The sequence below is a fragment of the Podarcis liolepis genome, assembly GCF_965112155.1.
Source record: "Podarcis liolepis genome assembly, chromosome: 5".
In the NCBI taxonomy this organism is placed as follows: domain Eukaryota; kingdom Metazoa; phylum Chordata; class Lepidosauria; order Squamata; family Lacertidae; genus Podarcis; species Podarcis liolepis.
Window position 1 is genome coordinate 86,389,256 of NC_139556.1, and position 23,532 is coordinate 86,412,787.

Sequence of the window (23,532 nt, forward strand, 5' to 3'; positions counted from 1 at the left end):
CCCGTGCCAATAGAATTTGCTCAGAAGAAATGAGGAGAAGCCAGGGTCCACAGCTGAGCAGTATCAGACAGAACAGGCTCGAGGGGAGAAAACCCAGATTTTGATATCATCACGCACTCACGCTATGCTACAGGAGATTTTAAAGACTGAAAACCTCTAGGCGCCTTGTTTACTTATTATGAATTTTTAATAGCATAACCGTAAGTGCCTCACACTTCCTGTCCCACTGCGTTTCGCAGCTCATTTGCCCGCTTTCGTTCTCCCCTCTCATCCTTTAAAAGATGTTCAAGTTCATGATGGACGGACAACTTGTGCATCTTCCAATTAGGCAGAAGACGTTGGATGGGACATTCAGAGAAACAGAAAGTGCACACAAATGTGTCATGTCTGGAATCAGATAGAGACTAATGAGCAATGGCAGCAGTAACTCTACACATCACCCACCAGTCTCTTCCCTATAAAAAGACCGCTTCCCACTTGTTTGTGCACTTCCTTCAGGTTTAATATTCATGAACTGATGATTTAGATTATGTAGTGTCTTTATTTTTAGCACTTACCAGGATGTGTTCTTTGCATCCTCATTATCTTTCCTTCTTACTTTTGCTGTTTGGAGTCTTTGCGCCTCTGTTCCTCTATACTTGTGGTCAGCAACTAGAAGCCCCCAGATTGACTCCATAGCCTTGAGAAACACTGCTCAACTCTTCAATTGCAAACCCACCCATGAGATATCTGTTCAGTCCTCTTTTTTTCTTAAAAAATGTTTAGGGGTACTCTCATTTTAACTCAAGAAAATCACCGGGAAAGGAAATGAAGCCGCCATCGGAGGTGGTAACAATGAAACTGACCAATCACCGTGGTAGATTCCAACTCCTACTTCACACATTAAACGCTCGCTTCCGTCTGAGAGTCAGGAAACACAGGGACAGGAAATGAGGGGTAGCAACTGACAATTCACCATGCTATTCAACATTGAACTGACAATTCACCATGCTATTCAACAGAACTGACGATTCACCGTGCTAGAGAAGAAACTTAAAAATTTAAAATGTTTAGTTTCTTCTCCTGTTAGATTCACAAAATGTTTATGGGTATGCGTACCCCTGCATTCCCCCCCCCCAGAAAAAAGCACTGGATCTGTTTAAAGGAGTGGGACCTCTGGCAGGAGTACTTGCCAGCAGAGCATGGGAGTGCAGGGAGAGTTAGTGTCATGAACTGGTTGGATGCAGAGGGATGGTGGGAGAAACCAGCTGGAGAACCACCAATGGAAGAAGGCTCAGAGCCCAGGAAGTGGTGGGACAATGGTAAATGGTACAGGGAGAAGAAGGAGAGGACTAGGAAGAGGACAGAAGCTGAGGAGGTAACAAGAAGAGCAGGGAGAGTCTGTGGCAGACGGAGGTCAAGAATCAGAGGTAGAAGCTGAAGCAGGAGAGTGGGTGGAAGAAGGCCAAGAGGCAGAGATGAGTCATCTGGCGAAGACTCACAGGTGTCTCCCCTTCCTGCTGCTACAAGCTTCCCTCCTGCTTTGTCTCTCAGAACCAGAGGAGGCATGAAAAGGGTGAAGAAGAGGTTGGCTGCACGTAGGCACTGTCTCCAATTGTTTTGGGGAAATCCTGGAGATGAGGGAACTTAAATGGATGTGAGGAGTGGAAACTTTCAGTCTTGGCAACTGATTTTCACGGAGGAAAGTCAATGGGAAATGAGCTGCTCTGCTCATTAGGCCTGACCCTCAACCAAGACTGTGGAGACTGTATTTTTGCTAACAGTTAACTACATCTTTGAACTATGTGATTACTGGCCAGCCCACGCCTGTGACAGAACAAAATAAATTTCCAATCACTGTACTTACTGCAAGGGGTATAAGAAGGCATCGTTTTCCATTCCACCCTGTATTCATCACATGCAGCACTGTTTCACCTCTGTTGCAGTTCGCCTTCTGCCCAAAACTACGTTATTCGCCTCAATCTCCACTTTGACAGAATTATACCACTTACATAATTAATTTTGTAAATCACAGGGATTTAACTTTCTTTTTGCATGTAAATGCAAAGAAGCATAATGCAAATGGGTGGGTTTACATACCAATTACAGGCTGAAAGCATTTGCCCCCCCCCCCAAATTAGGGGCAATTACAAACCATTTGGAGAATGAAAGCAGCAGCAACAATGAACGTGAATCCCATTGCTGAACTGATTTTTGCTCTGGAAATGGGTGAGTAATGGGGCAATTTCCGCTCCTGTTTCTGCCAGAATTCTCTGACATCCCTATTTGCTGCACTAGCCTCCTTCTCAGTCCGCTTCCTTTATTGGATGAAGCAGAATTTTGCCTAATGAAAGTTCATGGCTACAAGATACCAGCTACCAGGGCCAGGCCAAGACATTTTGCTGCCTGAGGTGACAAGATGGTGCCCCCCTCCAATACACATAACAGATGCTGACCAGAAAAATATTTCTTTAATGTTGTCATGTCCTCCACCACACCTGAGGGCAAGAGATTGGCTGAGGATGTGCCGGGCAGACCATGTGGCACACACAGCACTGCCTTTTTTGTTGCTGCTCCCCTGCCCCTGGCTTCTGCCACCTGTGGTGGCTGCCACACTTTTCCCAATGATAGGGACGGCCCACCACTTACAGTTTCAAAGTACATTTAAATCTTTGAACAGTGTTTTACTTTGTCCCTGTTTTGAGCCGATTCCCAGTGTCATGTTCAACAAGTGCAACCATTGTGTGATCGTTTGGTGGTGTGGAGTAAGTAGCTAATTGCTATGAAGAGAGCTGCTTTATCAGATGAATGCAGTACCCTTCGGCGGAGAAAAGCAAAGGAAGGATGATCTTCAATTTATGCACAGGTGATAGAAGACACTTGATAGTCATCACCTATCAGTGCGGCATCTGTTCGGTAACTGGCCAGCCCAATAACCCATAATAACTGATGAGAGCCATTCCATGCATCCACTTTATCAAACGATAAGCACAATCAATTATCATGTGACTAAGGTAAGGTATAGACCTCAGTGATAACCTTTCTGTTTGGGTAACTAGCAGCTACACAGACTTTGTAAAATAAATGGAGGCAACCTTGGCTTTCTAAGCTCTGTTGTCTCATAATGTTGGTTCTGTAAATAGCACTGACTTGGCTACAAAGAACCTCTTCCACAATATTTTGTTAATATGTGTGTATGTGTGGGGGACAGAGGAATAGAGAGACTCTGGTTTTCACGCTCTACCTTCTAAAGCTTCTTCTCCACAATATCCCATTAGGGAGGGGAATTTGGTTCACTTTGCATATTCAAACTTCCCCAAACAAGAAATGAACTGAAATGCAGCCATCCTGAGAAATTTGCACTTCTCCAAATTTTGAAGTGCAGTTTCCCAGAGAAGCAATGTCCAGAAAAATGTGCACAATGGGGGGAAGTATGTATAAAAAGGCATATATTAATGAAAATAACATACAAAAAAGTGTTTTATTAGGCAAAAATGTATGTATGACAATAAATGAGCTCTCAGATGCTGATAGATTTTCATGAGGACTTATTCAATTTTAAAAAATGTGAACTGATGAAGAAACATGGAGGAATGAACCTAAGACTGGAAAAATGACAGAAATCAAAATTGACAGATTTGTTCATAGCTACAGCTCAAAACTTGCTGAAGGGTGCCTGGCTATCAGAACTGGCTTTTTAGTGGGGGACAAAATATGCTGCAGTGGGAAAGAGGTGATGGGAAAGGAGAATTTTGGTCTCTGGGCCCAAAGCTAGGGATGTAAGAAGGAATCATTTCCTGTTCAGCACTGTGTTAATTGCATGCAGCACTGTTTCTGTTCTACTGCAGTTCAACTTCTGCCAAACACTATGTTATTTATCTCTCTGCCAACTGTGGCGAAATTACATAATGTACATAATTTATTATGTAAGTTCTATCACCATCCTCTTATTCCACCTCATTAATTTCCTTGTAAAGGAAGCAGAACGCAAATGGGAGAGAGGCAATCAATTACATATTGTTCTGGAACTAAAGGCAGCAACAGCAAATACTAATATCTGTTGTACTGATTTCCATTTTGGACATGGAACGGATTAAAAAAAAAATATTAGCAATTTCCATTCCTGCTTCTGCTTATGTCGGAATTCTCTGACAGTCTTCATCTAAGCTATTTTCCACTATAGCAAGTGAGAATTTGTAGGTGGGGGAGAGAGAGAGAGACTGGGGGAAGGGAGGAAGATTCTGGACCTGTAGAAAAATAATTTCAAAGGAAAAGAAATATGCACAAAAAGCAATTCATCTCACCCTAATTTCCAGACCCTCCACATAATTTTAAAGTGAACAACAGCAATGAGCCTCTGCCTCTGTAGAGGAAGCAGCCTTTGAGTGTTGTCTAAGTTTTCAAATTTATGGACAGAAGGGTTTCTAATTAAGTCCTGCCATTATTTTTTTGCAGAACATCTTGGTGGAGGAAATATATAGCTCATCCCCTCCCTGCCAGGATCTTTAAACAATTTTAATGGCTTTCTCTACCTCCAGCAGAAAACAAAAAGAAGAACTTTTTTAAAGTAAAGAACTCACCAAATAAAGCAGTGCTAGAATATTACACTTGAGAGTAATCCCACAAGGGCTCAACTAGGACACGTTTGAGAGTCATGAAATTGGTTGCCGCCCCACCCAACACAGAATACCAGTTCATGCACTCATCAGGCCTTCAGAGAACTGGGCTACCTGAAGGGAATTAAGCTTCTCTGTGTTGGGTCACTTTTAGAAGAGGAAAACAGGTTAACAATCCATCTGTGTGGTATAGACGAAAGGACTGTAATGCTCTTCCACCACAATGGCTACAGTAGATGTGACATTTGTTTGCCCTTGCATCACTTTTTTTTAATAGCCAGCATTGGGGATCTAGGGTTGTTGGGCCTGTGGAATGGGTAGCGGGACAGGGGGTCTTGGGAAATAGCATTTCCCATGACCCTTAACTGGAAATAGTATTTGCCAGGATCCTTATAAAGGATGCCAAGGACTGAGCCTGAGACCTTCTGCATGCAAACCAGGTTGTTGGGCCTGTGGAATGGGTAGAGGGACATGGGGGTCTTGGGAAATAGCGTTTCCCATGACCCTTAACTGGAAATAGTATTTGCCTGGATCCTTATAAAGGATGCCAAGGACTGAGCCTGAGACCTTCTGCATGCAAACCAGGTTGTTGGGCCTGTGGAATGGGTAGAGGGACATGGGGGTCTTGGGAAATAGTGTTTCCCATGACCCTTAACTGGAAACAGGATTTGCCAGGATCCCAAGGACAGGATGCCAAGGACTGAGCCTGAGATCTTTTTCATGCAAACCAGGTTCTTTATCACTGTTGTGGTCTTTCCTGCTCACAAAATATCACACTAGGCATGCATTAGCAGGAGGACTATATCCCTGCGTTTAAATAAAAAAGGGAGATTGGATTACACACTTTGCTATAATTCAGGCTCTCCCAATCTGGTGCCCTTCAGATTTCAGACCACAACTCCCAGCATCCTGGCTATGCCAATTGGGGCTGATGGGAGTTGGAATCCAAAACATATGGAAGGCACCAGGATGGAAAGGTTGCTTTAGTAACAGGTTAAAAAAAACCTTTCTAAAACACTTTGTTGTTGTTGTGCAATTTAGTCTTGACTACATCCAAGGACATTTCCCATAGAACCTTTTGGAAAGGCTCACTTCCCCACTCCCCCTCAAGGAAATCTAAAATGGTGTCCCTGATCAAGACAGATGAGATCCTTTCCTGCTACGCTGCACCTGTGAATATCACATCCTTTCTCAGATGACACACAGACACTGCTAAATCTGTTCTTGGATTCAGTTATCGAACAGCCCTTGAATTGGTGTGACAGCCTGGAGAGATAAGCATTAGTTGATGTTATCTCCAGAAATGGAAGCAAAAAAAAGTACACTTTTCCAATTTGCACATTCTCCAACATTGTGGCGTGATATTTACACAGTACCTGTCCCAGCCCAGAACTAATATAGTCCAGCTTAGCACCATGATCTGGGAGATTTCAACTGCTCGGTCTCTTCCGGCATTGAGCTTATGGTGACAATGTCCGTTGAAGTCCCAGATCTGCAATTTAAATTAGGAAAACAATATGTCAAAAAACAAAGTAGGCAATGTCTCTTGGTAATTTCAGAAGCAACACATCAAAACATGCAAGAACATAAACATTGCTAAGACACGCTACATAGACCTATTTAATGTAGGTGGGGGTGGAACATTGCTTGTTGGTAGGACACAGGAGATCATGCAGGAGATCCCAGCTTTTGTCCTTGTAATCTTCCCTTAAAAGGATCACATAACATGCAGTGGGAAGGACTCTGCTGGGTAAGACTGATGTGCTCACACTTCTAGAAAAAATGCAGTAGCTTTTCTCAGTACAGTTATGGAAGAATAAAGCTGAGTAAGAGGACATTCATGAACCTGGACCAGGCTAAACCTAGGGGCTATGCAGATGCTGAAGTCCAAAAGATGCTGGTGTACTCCAGTTCCCATCATCCCTGACTATTGGCCATACAGGTTGGGGCTGATCAGAGTTGGAGGCCAACAACCTGTGGAGGACCACAGGTTCCCCATTCCTAATGCACAGTGGAACTGCAAGAGGAATAGTGGGGGGAGATCTCTGTGGACTCAGCTATATATCTGCAAAGAAAACATTTTAAGTGTGTTTTAAGTGCAGTATACAATGTGACACTAAGATGGCGATGAGCTTTATGGAAAATTCAATGTGTTTTTTTAAACGCTTTTTTTAAAAAAGGCATTTTCAGAATGTTTTTTATATGTGTGTAGATTCCACCTGTGTGTTCAGCTGAATGTCTCAGTGGATTTTACATGTGTACAACTGTACAAACATTGGGTTCTTATCTTGCAAGCAGGAATACAGGTATATGGGTTTCATGCAAATGTTCAGCTGAGCACACAGAGGTTATGGGTGAGGGCCCTAAGCACATTCTCTGTATGTAGTTGTAACATCTGCATGGCATTTTAGCCATTACAAACTCAATTTGGGCATCAATAACTTTAGCTGGAATGGAACAATGGCTTTTGAAAACACAGCCCTGATTTTCTTAATCCAGTAGGGTTGCAATCCTAAACTGACTGAACTGGGAGAATGCCTCAATGAATTCAATAGGGCTTAATCAGTGCTTTTTTTCCTAAATAAATGTTTAGGGATACTTTCATTTTGACTCAAGAAAATCACCATTTTATAGTTCAAATCAGATAGAATAAATACAGTCATACCTAGGGTTAAAAACGCTTCAGGTTAAATCTTTTCAGGTTGCGTCCTGGGGCGACCCGGAAGTAACAGAACAGGTTACTTCCGGGTTTCGCCGCTCGCGCATGCGCAGACTCTCAGAATGACGTCACGCGCACGCACAAACGCAGCAAATCGTGACCCGCGCGAGCGCAGATGCGGGTTGCGTTCTGCTCATGATGCAAATGGGGTTCCGGAACGGACCCCATTCGCATCCAGAGGTACCACTGTACAGTAAATGGCCAAAAGTACAAAGATTCACAAAATGTTTAGGGGCATGTGTACCCCTGTGTCCCCCCAGAAAAAAAGCAGTGGGCTTAATTCTGAATCAATATGATCAGGACTGCAGCCTAAGAGATTTCATTGCTTTACACAATGGGTATGGAAATTATGGTCCTTAACAACAATTCCCCTTATTGTTTCAGCTAAGCAGGAAAGTGATATCTGCTTAGCAAAAGAAACAAAGATCTTTTTAGTGGTTGGAATATGAGGCCCAGAATGAAGGATTAGCACCATAGGCCTCCTACAGATAACCCACCTCTGCACCAAAAATCTAGTCTTCCATGGTGAGTTGGATTCCCCCTCTCCAGCAGCACTTTCAGCTGTTGCAAACTTTCCGCCTCCCATACTTCAGGGACTGATCTCTCATGAAGCCAGGGAACTCGGAGGTCTGTAAATGATCTCTGACTATCGTCAAAGGGGGGAGTCAAATTTGGATTGGACTTGATATGAGACAAGCCATTTCCTGCTTTTTTGGTATGGCTTGGCTTATTTCCAATCTAATTCAGTGTGAGCTCCATCCATCTCTACTATAATTATTCTGCCGTGATTCCTGTTAGGCAGACAATAATTGCCAGCCAGAAGAACTGACCACATGGAAATAAAATATTGGTATTTATTTTGTATTTATATCATCATTCCTTTCCTTTGCTAACAAGGGTGGGTAAAAACATGCCTTGTATGCAAAACTCCAGTAATCCCAAAAGCTTTTTAATTGCTGCTAATTAAGGCAGGAAAGGTTTCCTGAACTGAAGGAATTATGTGCTGAATTAAGCATAAATGGTTGAAGAGCTGTTGCACTTCTGCATAACTCTCAAAGCACTTTCCACGGGAGGTTAAAACATTATCTCCATTTTTGTAGGCAAGGATAGACCATAATCTTTTCAACATGCATGTGGTGCGTTGAATAACTTTATGCTTCTCCTTACCACCCCTTCTCATCGAAAGCTAGCCCGTCAAGGAGCCAAGTCTTTGATCTAACATGCTAGGCTTTTATTATGTAAGAGTTTCTAATGTAAAAAGGCACTCCAAAAATGTAGCATCCCAACTACATTCTGAAGTACTATCACCATGCCTTCTCCATCCCACCTAAGGCAGAGAAGACTTTTTATTCTATATAAAGCTGGCAATTGAAATACCGGTAATGGATCGGGTCTTGACAAAGAGAGCTCAACAAAGGTTCCATTGAAACCAATGGGATAAATTCATGGGGGGAAATTCAAATAAACTCCAGCCCAATCTAAATATATAAAAAAATAAAAAAAATTGTCCAGTAGCACCCTAAAGGTAAAGGGACCCCTGACCATTATTAGGTCCAGTCTTGGCCAACTCTGGGGTTGCGGCGCTCATCTTGCTTTGTTGGCCAAGGGAGCCAGCGTACAGCTTCCAGGTCATGTGGCCAGCATGACTAAGCTGCTTCTGCTGAACCAGAGCAGTGCACGGAAACGCCGTTTACCTTCCCGCCAGAGCGCTACCTATTTATCTACTTGCACTTTGACGTGCTTTCGAACTGCTAGGTTGGCAGGAGCAGGGACCGAGCAACAGGAGCTCAACCCGTCGCGGGGATTCAAACTGCCAACCTTCTGATCAGCAAGTCCTAGGCTCTGTGGTTTAACCCACAGCGCCACCCACATCCCTAGTAGCACCTTAGAGACCAACTAAGTTTGTTCTTGGTATAAGCTTTCATCTGCATGCATACTTCTTCAGATACACAGATTCCAGCCCAATCTGTTTCATTTACCATTTTGTCATTCCAGAATCCAGTTGCTAATATTTGCCCCCTGCAACTCCTGCAACAGAGCCATGCACTGTTGTTAGCCCGTGTATTCTGTGAAATTGCATGTCGAGTGCAGCGGCTTCTCCCCCGACACAAACACATACACACCTTTACGGTTCCATCTGTGCTTCCGGTGAAGAGTCTGGTCTGAGTCCCATTGAGAGCCATAGTACTGATCTCAGCATTGCCATGGCAACCTGTAAACTCTTTGATTTTCTGCCCAGTATCAATCAGCCAGAAGATAACAGTAGATCCAGCATCTGAGCTGATTACCTAAGGAAGAAGGAGGGGGAGAGAGTTTCTGGAATGAAAACCTTGCTTGTTTGCTCTCCGCATCTCCTTCCACACAAACACCTTCATTACTATAATCTTACACATACGTGAACTTCACTTATATAATTGCCAACATTTGAAATGCAAATCCGAAAAATGTCGGCATTGATTTTCTCATCTTCTTCCTTTCAACTCATTAGAAGATTTATCTCCCCCCTCCCCATTAAGGTTTATGGACTGCTTCTTATCCTATCTTAAATACCTGCCTTCCCAGCAAGCTCCATTTAACTAAAGAATAATGATTTAACTGCCATTATCATTCAAGGGAGAAAAGAGGTGACTTGTTCCTTCTGCAGATAATACCCCAATCCAGAGGGGGACAATGTGTCCTCAGCAGCAAGAAGTGCAACAGAGAATTTCGCAGCTGAAATTATAAGGGTGCAGCAGGCAAAGCGCTTTGTACAGTGCCGTGAGATAAACCAGCCTCACTTTATCACAGCAATTGATCCATTGAGTAATGGATCTTTAAAGCTGATCTAAGAAATGTCTCAGTATGCATTAGCTTTAATTTAAAAATTTAACTGTGTGGTCAGATTGGAAGAAAGTCCATTTGGAGACAGATCATGCTCAGTCTCCTATGATAGCTTTAAGTCCAGGGCATGCTATGTTACTCATAAAATTACATTTTCTTCGCCATTTTATGTGTGATTTATTGCAGAAGAGTCAGAGCCTATCAGTCTTATTCTGGCACAGGGCTAGACAACCTTTCCCATTTTGCAGCTTTAAAAGTCCGAGTGACAAAAGCAATATATGGTTTTTCAACATGGACATATTTGGGGGGGGTTACGTTCTGGACCCCCACACACACTGGCCTGCGTAAGGCAGTTCAGCCCCATTCTGCCCATGCTCCCCGACCTGTTTTACCCCTTTCTCTGATGTTCTTGTGACATTTTCAGGTGTCTCCCAGGTTTGGTACAATGCTTGTGTGCGTGGTCGCACACAATGTTGGACACACGTAAAAAGGTCACTGCCTGTACTCAGAGAATTGTATCCAACTAACTCATACTCTGTGGTCTAAACCACAGAGTCTAGGACTTGCCGATCAGAAGGTCAGCAGTTCGAATCCCCGCGACAGGGTGAGCTCCCGTTTCTCGGTCCCTGCTCCTGCCCACCTAGCAGTTCAAAAGCACGCCAGTGCAAGTAGATGAATAAGTACCACTCCAACGGGAAGGTAAATGGCATTTCCATGTGCTGCTCTGGTTCGCCAGAAGCGGCTTAGTCATGCTGGCCACATGACCCAGAAGCTGTACGCCGGCTCCCTTGGCCAATAAAGCGAGATGAGTGCCGTAACCCCAGAGTCGGTCACGACTGGACCTAATGGTCCAGGGGTCCCTTTACCTTTACCTAACCCATACTCAAGAGAAGACCCACTAAAATCAGTGAGCTTGACAAATTTGTATACTGATTTTAGTAGGTCTGTTCTGAGCATGACTTACAACCTAGAATAGTATCTGCTCAACATACCTAAGAATCAAAGCGAGAGAAGGCTGCCATTTGGGGATATGGTATCGGAGTCCTCAGAGGACGAACCAGATACCCCACAGGTTAAGGACCTTGAGGATGTTATAAGAAAAAACTGCTCCATTTCCTTTATGGGGTGCCCAAGACCCCTTATAGAGTCCTTAATTAGGTTCCCTATCGGTAGGAGAAAATAACAGAGGCCAACCAGAGAATATTGAGAAGCAAAGCAGCTAGTAAGCCTGATCTTTTTTAAACAGTTGCAACATGGTCCTCACTCAACACACTCACCACCCCAAAACATCATACATACATCACAGAAGGAGGCAGTCTACAGCAGAAATGCTGTCTGCCAGGAAACCTGTTAATGGTCAGTGATTGCCCTACCTGGGCAGCCTGGCCATTTTTTTGTGATGGTTAATACTTTAGTTCCTGAATCCAGGTCACAGGCTCACCCAGTGGCGTAGCGTGGGTTGTCAGCACCCGGGGCAAGGCAAGTAATTTGCGCCCCCTAACCCGTGGATTTGCACCCACTAACCCTAACCCCCAGATGTTGCGCCCGGTGCGGCCAGCCCACCCTGCACCCCCCACGCTACGCCACTGGGCTCACCCTATTTGATATCCCGCCTTTCACTCCCCTTCAGGAGTCTCACCCTATTTGATATCCCGCCTTTCACTCCCCTTCAGGAATCTCAAAGCGGCTAACATTCTCCTTTTCCTTCCTCCCCCACAACAAACACCCTGTGAGGTGAGTGGGGCTGAGAGACTTCAGAGAAGTGTGACTGGCCCAAGGTCACCCAGCAGCTGCAGGTGGAGGAGCGGAGACGCGAACCCGGTTACCCAGATTACATGACTACCGCTCTTAACCACTACACCACACTGGCTTTCCCCATTTTCTCCCTCCTTGCAGAGAAATATAACAAGGTCAGTTTGGGAGCATCAAAATGGCTTCAGGATTGCTCTCCTGTACTATTTCGGACACGTGGTTTATATACTTATGTGTGTGCTTGCCTTGTACATTTATGAATGTATTTAATATTTGAAACCTTAGATGAAACCTTAGAATTCTTATAACGAGGAGGAGACAAGAGTCCCCTGGAAACTGTGCTGAAGATCCACTGGGTTGAGATCTAGCAATGAACATGTAGAGATCTTAGAGGTGGTCCCAGTTATCAAGAACACTGGCACCAAAAGGTCCTGGTCTAGACTGGAGAGATGTGATACAGCGTGCTTCTATGGACCTAGAGTCACTGTGTGGCTTGCGAGTAAGGGCTCTCTTTTCCCTGTTGTGCCTTGTTCGAACTCCCTGTGATAGTGAACTTGGATTATTGTCCAATGGTGCCTGTGGATCATATTTTGGACCTCGACTGATTTTCCATGTTTGATCCTGCTTTGTCTGCACTGAGCCTGCAACCCTGGCCTTGCAGAAGGCTGTCTCATTAGTGGCACCTGCCCTGTGGAACACCCTCCCACCAGATGTCAAGGAAATAAACAACTCTCTGACTTTTAGAAGACATCTGAAGGCAGCCCTGTTTAGGGAAGTTTTTAATGTTCAATGTTTTATTGTGTTTTTATTTAATATTCTGTTGGAAGCCATCCAGACTGGCTGGGGAGGACCGGCCAGATGGGCAGGGTATAAGTAATAAATGTTGTTGTTGTTGTTGTTGTTGTTGTTGTTGTTGTTGTTGTTGTAAGAGGCTTACACCTCCTAGGGACTTGGATCCTCATCTCTGAGGGCAAAGATCCACTGGAGCAAAGCAATACCTTTGGGGGTAGGTATGAAAAACCACATTTTTTACTGCAATTGCTTGGAGTTTTCCATTCCCACCCCCCATAAAATGACTAGCCTATAATCGCTTGAGACCCTGTTATTTGAAATATTGGCTACAACCATATTAACTTACCCTGGCATTAAGTTACTCATCAGAAAACCTTCTCTGGTTGCCTTTGCTTTCAGGCACAAGGCAGGTGAGAACAATGAAATTTTAATTGGTGGTGTCCTGTTTATGGGATGTCCTCCCTCAAGAGGCCTGCCAGGTATTTCCTTGTTGACTTTTGGGTTGTCTGAACTGAACAATAATTTAGTTTTATCAACCCTAACTTTTACATTGAGTGCTTTTTTTGTTAGTATATATTTATTTATACCCCGGCTTTTTCCCTGTCAGAGACTCCAAGCAGCTTACAGATAAAAATAAGAACAAAAATAAAATCAACTGTTAAAAACAATTAAGCATTGTTAGAATCAAAACTATATATGCAAACATTAAAAATCTATTTAAACCATACAGATAATTACAATAAAAACAGCACACCCAAGCCCTTTCATTAGAAGCAGTCAGCCAAAAAGCCTATTGGGACAGGAAAGGCTTCACTTGCTGGTGGAAGGACAACAAGGAGGGAGCCAGTCCAGCTTCTCTGGGGAGGGAATTTGAAAGGCTGGGAGCAGCCACCAAGAAGGCCCTCTCCCATGTCCCCACCAAGCGTTCCTGTGAATGTGGAAGGACCAACAGAAGGGTCTCTCCTGAGATTCTCAAAACCTTGCCAGGTTCATATGAGGGAATGTGGTCTTCCAGGTAGCTTGGACCGAAGCCATGTAGGCCTTTGTAGGTCATAACCAGCACTTTGGAATTGTGCCCAGAAACAGATTGGTAGTCAGTGGAGCTATTTTAACAAAGGAGTCATTTGCTTTAGCTGCTATAGTATCATGGTTTTCCTATTTTTGCTGCCGTGAGTGTTGATCTCTTGAGTTTCTGCTGCTAACCCATTTAATCTTTTGAGTGGTTGTGGTGTTTTCAGTGTGTTTTGGATTTATTACGTGCTGCACTGGACATTTTATCTGGAAATTCAAAAGCAGAATTTAAACCTTTGAAATCAAAACAGGTCTGTTCCGAACACAAGATAAATATTGTTTGCTAGCCTACAATAGCAATGGTTGTTATAGCAGTCAAACCTAGGCTAATGAGAGGTTTAGCACAGTTACCTACATTTAATCACAACCCCACTTCTGACCACAAAGGCAATGAAATGCTACATTGCCTCTGTTACTTGCTTTATAAATATTATGTCATTATTCCATAGATGTGCTTTGGAGATTGCATTTTTGACCAGCTGGCCAACTAAAGGTCAGCAAGTAACTTGAAATGCCTGCATATTCAAGTTTGGTGGAGGGTTTTTAAAGACCCATCATTACAAGTGAGACTAAGCAAGTGAAATAAGTTTGCTGCCCTTCAACTTTAGTAATTAAATGAATCTTCCTTGTGAAGAAGTGATATGCTCCATACTTATCATATCAAATGAGCAGTGCTCCTCTAAAGCCCTGAAACCATCATTACAAATGGCGCCCAAGTGGAATTTTAATTGCAACCCAATGTGCTTTTAATAACAGGAGCACTGCCCACCGGTAATATTGGAAAGTCTCCTCCAAAAAAAAGCGAGCGAACTGGGATAGTTAGACTTGTCGTTACAATACAAAGCAGTGGGAAAGAAATCGCCTGAGCCTCACTCTTGGCAGCACCTGAAAGGTATGAACATCGAGTCAGCAACAAAGAGTAGCACAGCTGTTTTATGGCTTCTTGGGCCCAGCACGAAGCAGTGAGAGGTTGTGTGCGTGGTTTTTTGTGGTTTTTTGAATGGCTTTATCCTTTTAGTCTGTGTGATTCAGAGAGAAGGGTCACTGTGCTGTTTCTTCCTATGGATGGATGTCAGGAATTCATGGGGAATAGATAATTATAGGTGGGGAATTAGATTGTGCGAGGTGTGAAAGGGAAATCTCTCTATATCATGGGTAGGAAAACTATGGCTCTTTGGGTGTTGGGGTTCCAGCTCCCATCAGCTCCAACCAGCTTAATTACATTTGTATTTATTATTTCCACTGATAGCATTTAAGGTAAAGGTAAAGGACCCCTGGATGGTTAAGTCCAGTCAAAGGCAACTATGGGCTGCGGTGCCCATCTCGCTTCAGGCCGAGGAAGCCAGCGTTTGTCCACAAACAGCTTTCCGGGTCATATGGCCAGCGTGAATAAATCGCTTCTGGTGCAACGGAACACCGTGACGGAAACCAGAGCACACGGAAACGCTGTTTACCTTCCCGCCACAGCGGTACCTATTTATCTACTTGCACTGGTGTGCTTTTGAACTGCTAGGTTACCAGGAACTAGGACAGATCCATGGGAGCTCACCCCATTGTGGGGATTCGAACTGCCGACCTTCTGATCAGCAAGCCCAAGAGGCTAAGTGGTTTAGACCACAGTGCCACTGAACCAGGAATCTGGTTCAGATTCCTAGAGTGGTTCACAAGTAAATGTACAAAATGCACAACAGCAAACAATGAATAATGTTAGAGGCTACATTAAAAACAGAAAAGTCATCTCATGGCTTTCAAAAGAGCAAAAAGATGATCTGGAGGGACACAGGATCCCTGCTCCTGTTTCGCCTCCTGCCTTGGTTGAAGAAGGATGTGTTGGGACTTGTTGGGACTGTGTGATTGTTATATTTATTCCCTTAAAAGGGACACACAAAGTAGAGGGGAACATTGGTTGGTAGAATGGTGTGTTCCTTTGGGAAAAGGCAACAATCTTTCCCGTGTGACATGGTGTATAGGAGGAATGGGGGGGGCGGGTCTGAGATCATCCCCACGCCTAAACATGTTCAAGAGACTTTTTGAACAATCTGTATATAAGCTTTTGGGGGTGACTGGGGATACTGTACTGCTTTCAGCAGGATCCCGAACTGCACATGCAGAGCTTATGCATATATGTGTTGGGTCTGTCAGGGATGGGGGGTGGGGGACAGCAATGAGCCAAACTCGACTTCTCCATCACATGCATTCCTTGTACCCGCCTTGTCTTGTAAACAGGGCTGTAAGGCATTATTGATGGCTGCTCCTCAAATTAGCGAGTCCTCTCCCATTCGCACCTGCAGATTTACCAGTATTCATGCCTGAGCACATTTTGGGAAGGATTCTAAGATTTAGCTGTTAAAGTCTGCCTTTAGAGTTCAGGTTTAAGTCAGGGAAGGGTAGGGGAAATCCCACTGAAAAAAGATAAAACCTCATTTCGTTTTGCTGACTTTTGCTTTTGTTCTCACTCTGAGTATCTGCCCACGGCAGACTGTGCACAAAGGAGTAAAAAGAACTGAAACTGTTGGGAGTTTGGCAGGGAGCTATTTCTGTTTTTCTGTCTCCTTTCCCCTTCCCTGTCTGTTTTCTCATTGAGAACTTTTCAGCTTCCTTTATTTCAGATATTTTGACTAACGAAAGGGGCATATACACATATATACAGTGCTTTTTTTCTTAAAAAAATGTTTAAGGGTACTCTCATTTTCCTACTCATATTGAAATACAGATATATAGATGATGATAGATGATATAGATAGATAGATAGATAGATAGATAGATAGATAGATGATAGAGATATTAATATATATTTGCTTCATCCAGCTGATTGTTACAATGCTATGCAATGCTCAGGGCTGGATCTAGACACATTAAAACACAGAGAAATCCACTTTCTAAGAGGTCAGGCTATTTGTCCATCTCACCCACAACTGTGCACTCTGACTGGCAACTGCTCTCCAGGGCAGAATTTCTTCCCATCACTGCATCCTGAACCTTTTAACACCAGGAAGTAGACATGGGATACTAAGTATGTGGTGCTTTGCCACTGAGCTACAGCCTCTTCTGCATTGGTCTTCAATGTCTGTGGAAGGACGTGTGGATCCAGAATTGGCCTCCACAGTCATTCACGGACTCATTGTTAAAACCGTGTTTATGGAAGAACATCTTACTCGGCTACGAGTGATCGCAAAAGAAGAAGAAGAAGAAGAATTGATTTTGTAACAGAATCATAATTTCTGCTCTTTGGGCAGATTCAAGTATCCCATTCTGCTAGCGGAAGCCAGCACAAAGGACAGCAGGGCTTTCCACTCTCTCGTCACCACATGTGCACTGCATCTCCCCCAAATCCACTCTGGTGGGTTGGAAGAACCCCCAGAACAGCAGGTGAAAGAAGGAGAGGAGAGACTGTTCCACTGGACAACCAGAAGTGCTTGCACTGCTCAAATGCTCCACTGAATTCCACTCTTTGTGCTTTCCTGCACATCTTCTGATGGGGCTATTTGCCTGTACTTCTTCCATGCTTCCAGTTAGGAATATCAATGTTTCTTGCCTTCAGCCAGTGTGTGCAGAATATTTTCAATTGACTCTACTGGCAAATTGAGGGACATTTTTAACATTATGCAGAAGCACACCTGCATTTCCCATGGGGCATACACTCAATAGCCAGTCACACCTCCCTGAAGTGGAGACATGTGTGATTCGTGCATTTGTCACATTCACTTTCATACACTATACATTTAAAGCCCATTCAAAGCCCATTTCCCCGTGAAAGAATAATGGGCACTGTAGTTTATTAAGTGTTGCTAGGAATTGTAATTCTGAAAGGTGTAAACTAGAGGGCCCAGAATTCTGAGGGAAAGAATGTGCTTTGAATGTCCTTTAAAGATATAGTGTGTACACAGCCATACACTTAAAACTTCCTAGGTGTACACTCAGTGCTATTTTTCTAGAAAAAGAGGTGCCGGAACTCACCATGAACACTTCCCTCATTCTCTTATGTAGTCGTACCTTGGATCCCAAACACCTTGTGACTCAAACAGTTTGGCACCCGAACACCGCAAACCCAGAAGTGAGTGTTCCAGTTTGCGAACAATCTTTGGAACCCGAACGTCCAACGCAGCTTCTGTGGCTTCCAATTGCGTGCAGGAAGCTCCTGCAGCCAATCGGAAGCCACACCTAGGTTGTTGAACACTTTTGGAAGTTGAACAGACTTCCGGAATGGCTTCCATTCAACAACCAAAGTACGACTGTAACGGCAATGGCACCCACCTGAGAGGTGCCAGAACTGAGTTCCGGTGAGTTCCAGCTGAAAAAAAGCCCTCTAATATACCTAATGTGCGAACTGGTCCTCTGTCTGTTTAAATATTCTTCTTTTTAAAAATACCCATGTCCTATGCACTTGGGATTTTATCCTAACGGGATATTTGAATATTCTGCATGAAAACTTCCTTTAGCAACGTTTAGACTTTTGCTGTCACTCTAATTCAGGTTCCAAATACTTGATTCGTACAAAAAACATGACCAATCGCATTATTGACACTTGCAGTTTACAGATCTCTTTTCAGATTACAGTGATGGCTTTAATGCATGGAATGCTGCAGCAGTGTTTTACACCTGCACAGCTGCTGGTGAAGTCGCAGCAGAAATAATCGTTAATCTGAAGCAGCAGAACAGGGACACATTCTACAATAACACAACACATAAAGGTTGGGAAGAGAAAGACTCAGGGAGACCTGCACAATTAGGAATCTTATTTTTTATCACTGCAAGTACCAAGCCAAAGTACCATTTCATTTACAGTTTGTTTGTTTTTTTGTAGTTCCAGAGGGCTCAATGTCAACACTGCATTGCCATATGCTGTACACATATTTGTCCAACTTACATGATATTTGTCCAACTTAGACACGTCTGCTAAATTCCCTTATTGACCTCCACTTGGTCTCATTCATTACATAGCTAAATAGCACTGGTCCTTGAGTTGGGCTTCGTCTAACTCCTATCTCCACATTGAATTTTTGAAGTACTTTAGCCTTGCACTCCTGTGAGCAGTGGATCCTGATTTAATTTCGCCCATTCCTCAAATGTCATTTTCTGGTCTTCCATCTGCTCTCAAAAGCTCATAATTTTTTTCTCCCACTGCTAAATCAAATGCAAAATAATAAAAAAACCCAAAGAAGTGATGTATAGCAGTTGCCCATATCTATTATATGTCTGCAATAGTGATCTAAGTGAGATAATATTGTTGACGGTTCAGATAAAAAACAGAATCTCAGTTCAGACATCACACCAAATGGTGATTTGCATTAGCATTTGCATTTATAGAATCCAAAGCATGATTTTTTTGTCAATCCCAAAGAGCAACAAGCCCTGGTGTCTCTTGATTTTTCCCACCCCCATGTCTTTGTGACCTGATGTTCTCAGCATGAGGCTTCTGTCTAATTCAACCCCATCTTCCTCCAGTTCATCCCCGGCCCCTGCGGACGTCTCCCTTGTGGTTTATCTGTGCCAACAGGTACATCAACAGAACAATCCTATTTATTTGTTATTTGTTTATTGAACCACATTAACCCCAGTCTTTAGGCAAAAAGGCTCCCAGTGCAATTTACAGAAATCAGTGGTAAGATAATTCCCGCTCCATAGGCTTACAAACTAAAAGAAATGATATACAAGGGGGGGAAGTGTGGGGAGGGAAGAGGGGGGGGAAGCATGCTCCTTAAGGTTTCAGCTCCCTGGTAAATAGACACAGGGGGTCCTTCTTTCTCCTTTCGTTTCACAATGAAACTTAAGGAGAAAGGCAGGCTGTATTAACTGCTTGCCTTGTGCATTTGAGCAGATATTTTCATTGATATATAAAAATCAATCACACCTTTCATTCTGGAAGTGTCCCCAAGGGATTTTTTTTTAAATTGAAAGATAAAGTACAGAGAAGATAGGCCACACGCACCCCCGCCTGCACACGCACTTTCAGACACAAAAGATACCACTGTTAGTAGATACAATGCAGCAGTAAGAGAAAATGTCACATGGCCGAAAGCTTATGAGATAAGGAGGCTGGAAGAGAGCTGTGGTAGAAAAACTGGAGATAGTGTCCTCAGTTATGAAGAGCTTGCTGGATCTGACCAATGGTTCAACTTAGTCCAGCATCCTGTTCTCACAGTGAAATTTACCTTTGGTAAATTTGGTAAAGGGACGCGGGTGGTGCTGTGGGTTAAACCGCAGAGCCTAGGACTTGCCAATCAGAAGGTTAGCGGTTCAAATCCTCTTGATGGGGTGAGCTCCCGTTGCTCAGTCCCTGCTCCTGCCAACCTAGCAGTTCGAAAGCACGTCAAAGTGCAAGTAGATAAATAGGTACCGCTCCGGCGGGAAGGTAAACAGCGTTTCCGTGCGCTGCTCTGGTTCGCCAGAAGCAACTTAGTCCTGCTGGCCACATGACCCGGAAGCTGTATGCTGGCTCCCTCAGCCAATAAAGCGAGATGAGCGCTGCAACCCCAGAGTCAGTCACGACTGGACCTAGCGGTCAGGGGTCCCTTTACCTTTACCTTGAATTTGACAATTTTTTGTGCCTTTGGTATCAGCTGCAAAGGGGCAGCTGCAACCAAATCACACACATTCAGGAGCCTTACTCCCATGCAGGCGTAGATGTGATTGCAGCCGATTAGTGCTTAATTTACAGCTAAGGATGGAGAACCCTCCAGATTTTGTTGAGACTCCAATTCTAACCATCCCACAACATTGTCCCTGCTGGCTGGGGCCAATGGGAGTTGGAGTCCTACATCTGCAGACCACAGATTTACAGCGATGGTGCTCAGGGTAGCTATTGCCTTTATTTGACGGGCAGCAAGATTCCTGCTTTGTTCCAAAGCACTCGCACACAATCAAACGAAAGAATACGGGGTTGTTGTTTTTAAAGGGGTGGGGAATATAAATGATCCCCCACCCATAGCTCTGTATCACCCCACAACATACAGCTATGTTTGCTTTAGCTGAATCTCAATCTGGAGATTAAAAGATGCTGTTGGGCACAGCTGAGGGAGAGAAATCAATCACAGGGGTCTTTCCCTTTTCTTCCGAGCCTGGCTATTCATTGAGATGCAGGTAGTGCTCTGATGGCAAGGGCCGCAGTGCTGGGAAGACAAATAACACCCAACTTGCATACCAAGTGGCATTGCATTTAACTGATTTCATTTTGTGATGAAATACATAACTGTGATCCAGGGCCACCACACTGAGAGTCACTTCTGGGGAAATGTGCCAGCAAGAAGGCACATCTCAGCTAATTACACCGTGTGCATATTTTATAAGTATCCTGGCAGGTGCAGTAAGGTGACTTTATAGGAAGATTTCAAAACCGGGTGAATTTGCAGCTGGAAGGAAGATATTAGCAGCAGCAACATATTAATATTGCTGGTTCTTAGGATTGGTACTGGTGATGGAGCAATGCTGAGTTGCAGCATCTGCTGCACTAGGAGCGAGAAACAGCTGTTTGCCAGCAATTTGTTCTGGGATGGATAAAACTGGACCACTTCAAAGCAGGGCTGCAAAACCTTGAAACTGGATTACTGCTGTGTGCAATTTTGGGCTGCACATGGGCCACGCCCAGAAACTCCAGCTAGTGTAGCATGCATTGGCTAGACTACTGTTGGGGGTAGATCGCTGAAACACACCTGTGCTACAACATCTGCACTGGCTGCACATATGATGTCTTCTTTCTGGTCCGAAATAACTGTTGATGTTAACCTTGTCTTGGAGAAACCTGTGGATGTTCACACACTCCTCCGTGTGGGGAATAACAGATTTGTGAGCCCTTATGGTGCACAGAGCTGGAAGAGCAAAAATCCACTACATACTGCTCTGTGTTCTGAAGTTATAGCTGCCCTTTCTATGTTTGAATGTGCGGCTCATAACCTCTTTAGATAGCTATTTGGACATATGGAATGCCTACATTATTATTCTTAAATTAAGACTGATAGAATATTTTTATTGTCACCTGTGGTGTGTGTGTGTATAATTTAGTTTTACATAATAATTATAAACAACAAACATAACAAATCCAAAGGGGGGGAAAGAGAGAGAGAGAGAGAGAGAGAGAGAGAGAGAGAGAGAGAGAGAAAGAAAGAAAGAAAGAAAGAAAGAAAGAAAGAAAGAAAGAAAGAAAGAAAGAAAGAAAGAAAAACTGCATCTGTTACTGTATTCTATCTATTACATCTCCATAGTGCCCAAAGTTCATGTTACTTTTCAAGTGTTATTGTATTCCTGCTAATGATTTCAGCTGTTTACATTAGTCTCTAAGATACATTATAAAGTTATTTCAGCCCTTAATAAATTAATAAATTCTGATCTTTCCCGTCAATTTTGCCAGCATAGTTCATCAACTTGGTCTGCCATTCTTCTCTGGTCAGTACTTTGTCTGTTCTCCATCTCTGGGCTAAAAGCATCCTTGCAGCTGTTGACGTGTACATAAACAGTCTTGTTTAAGATCATTTATGTTTTTATATTTTTGTTCCTTTTTTATGATATATTTGCACGCACACACACAAAACATACACACACACACACACACATATATATATACACATACACACATACATGTTAGGGGCTGTTTCCCTGCTTGCCAACTCCCTTCCCAATACACACCCTGAGACCATTTTTGGTAGCTCTCTAACCAAGTCCTCTGTGGCTACATAAATCTGCACTGAGAATGAGCAAATAAAATATGTACATGGTGCCTCTCTCCACCTGCTGCCTCTCACAACTTCATTTGTTATGGAGGTTGTCATTGATAGCCCTGTTTATGCAGCCTATTCATGGAACAGAGAGCAAATTGCCCTCATTGGCCCTTCCCCAATGGCTTCCATACATCGATTCACAGTTTTGAGCTGTGCTCAGGCACCTACAAGAAGCATGCATGGCACCCCAGTCGTATGGGAAGGTGTAGGTTTGGTGCAGGTTCAGAGAGATGCATGGAGCATAGGACTTATTGTCCATGGCATTTGCAACGCCAGCAAGTAACCTTTGAACAGAGATTAAGTACATGGACTTAAGCCATACTGAATTCACTGGCACCCTTGCGAAACAAAGCTCTTTAGGAAGCCAAAATGCTCACAATCCTTTGCAGGAAAGTCACCAAACGCTTACAATTAATACACGTTTGTATTACATAGTTTCCTTTCGCCCCGTGCTTCTCTTCTACTTGCTGAAATCGCAATAAAGAAATGGTGAATCAAAGGTTCGAAATGCTTATCAGACAAATACAGAAAGGGGCTCTATTTTCTTTCTTATTTTACCTGCTGGAGCACTGAATTGTAAAGGAGGCACGTAACGGCTTTCCTGTGACTGGCAACTCTGCTTTTGCCTGACTCTTGCTCCATCTCCAGCAATGTCAATTGGTTGTTAAACGAGATGAAAAGACGCCCATGGGATTCATCAAAGCAAAGCGTGGAATGGAAATCTAGGCTTTTGGGGAAGGAACCAGAAATCCTTTGGATGCAAAGCTGATGCTGAATGTCCCATATCCTTAAGACCTGTGCATGGTAAGGAGAAGAGGAATAAATCAAAACCAAACTTACTTCTTTTTTTTAACTCAGAAGGTGCAGAAATAGGTAAAACCAAAACTTAGGTATAGTTCCTCAGGGATGGGGAATCTGTAGTCCTCCTGATGGTGTTGGACTACAATTCCCATAATCCAGGACCAAAAGCAATGCTGGCTGGGATGGATGGGAGTTGGAGTCCAGCTCCATATGGAGGGCTACAAGTTGTACTCTATAGGAGGCTTCATCAAGTCCTCTGAAGGCTGCATAT

At 43.5% G+C, this 23,532-nt stretch overlaps 1 protein-coding gene across 1 annotated transcript in view; it reads right to left on the reverse strand.

Moving 5' to 3' along the window:
- Positions 1 to 23,532, reverse strand: part of WDR49 (WD repeat domain 49) — a 95,979-nt gene that overhangs the window by 40,211 nt on the left and 32,236 nt on the right. Inside the window, exons 8-10 of the mRNA XM_083503969.1 lie at positions 23,019 to 23,255; positions 9,438 to 9,602; positions 5,972 to 6,087 (exon numbers count right to left, since the gene is read on the reverse strand). Of these exons, the coding sequence (XP_083360095.1) occupies positions 5,972 to 6,087; positions 9,438 to 9,602; positions 23,019 to 23,255 (518 nt within the window). The remainder of the gene's footprint in view (positions 1 to 5,971; positions 6,088 to 9,437; positions 9,603 to 23,018; positions 23,256 to 23,532) is intronic.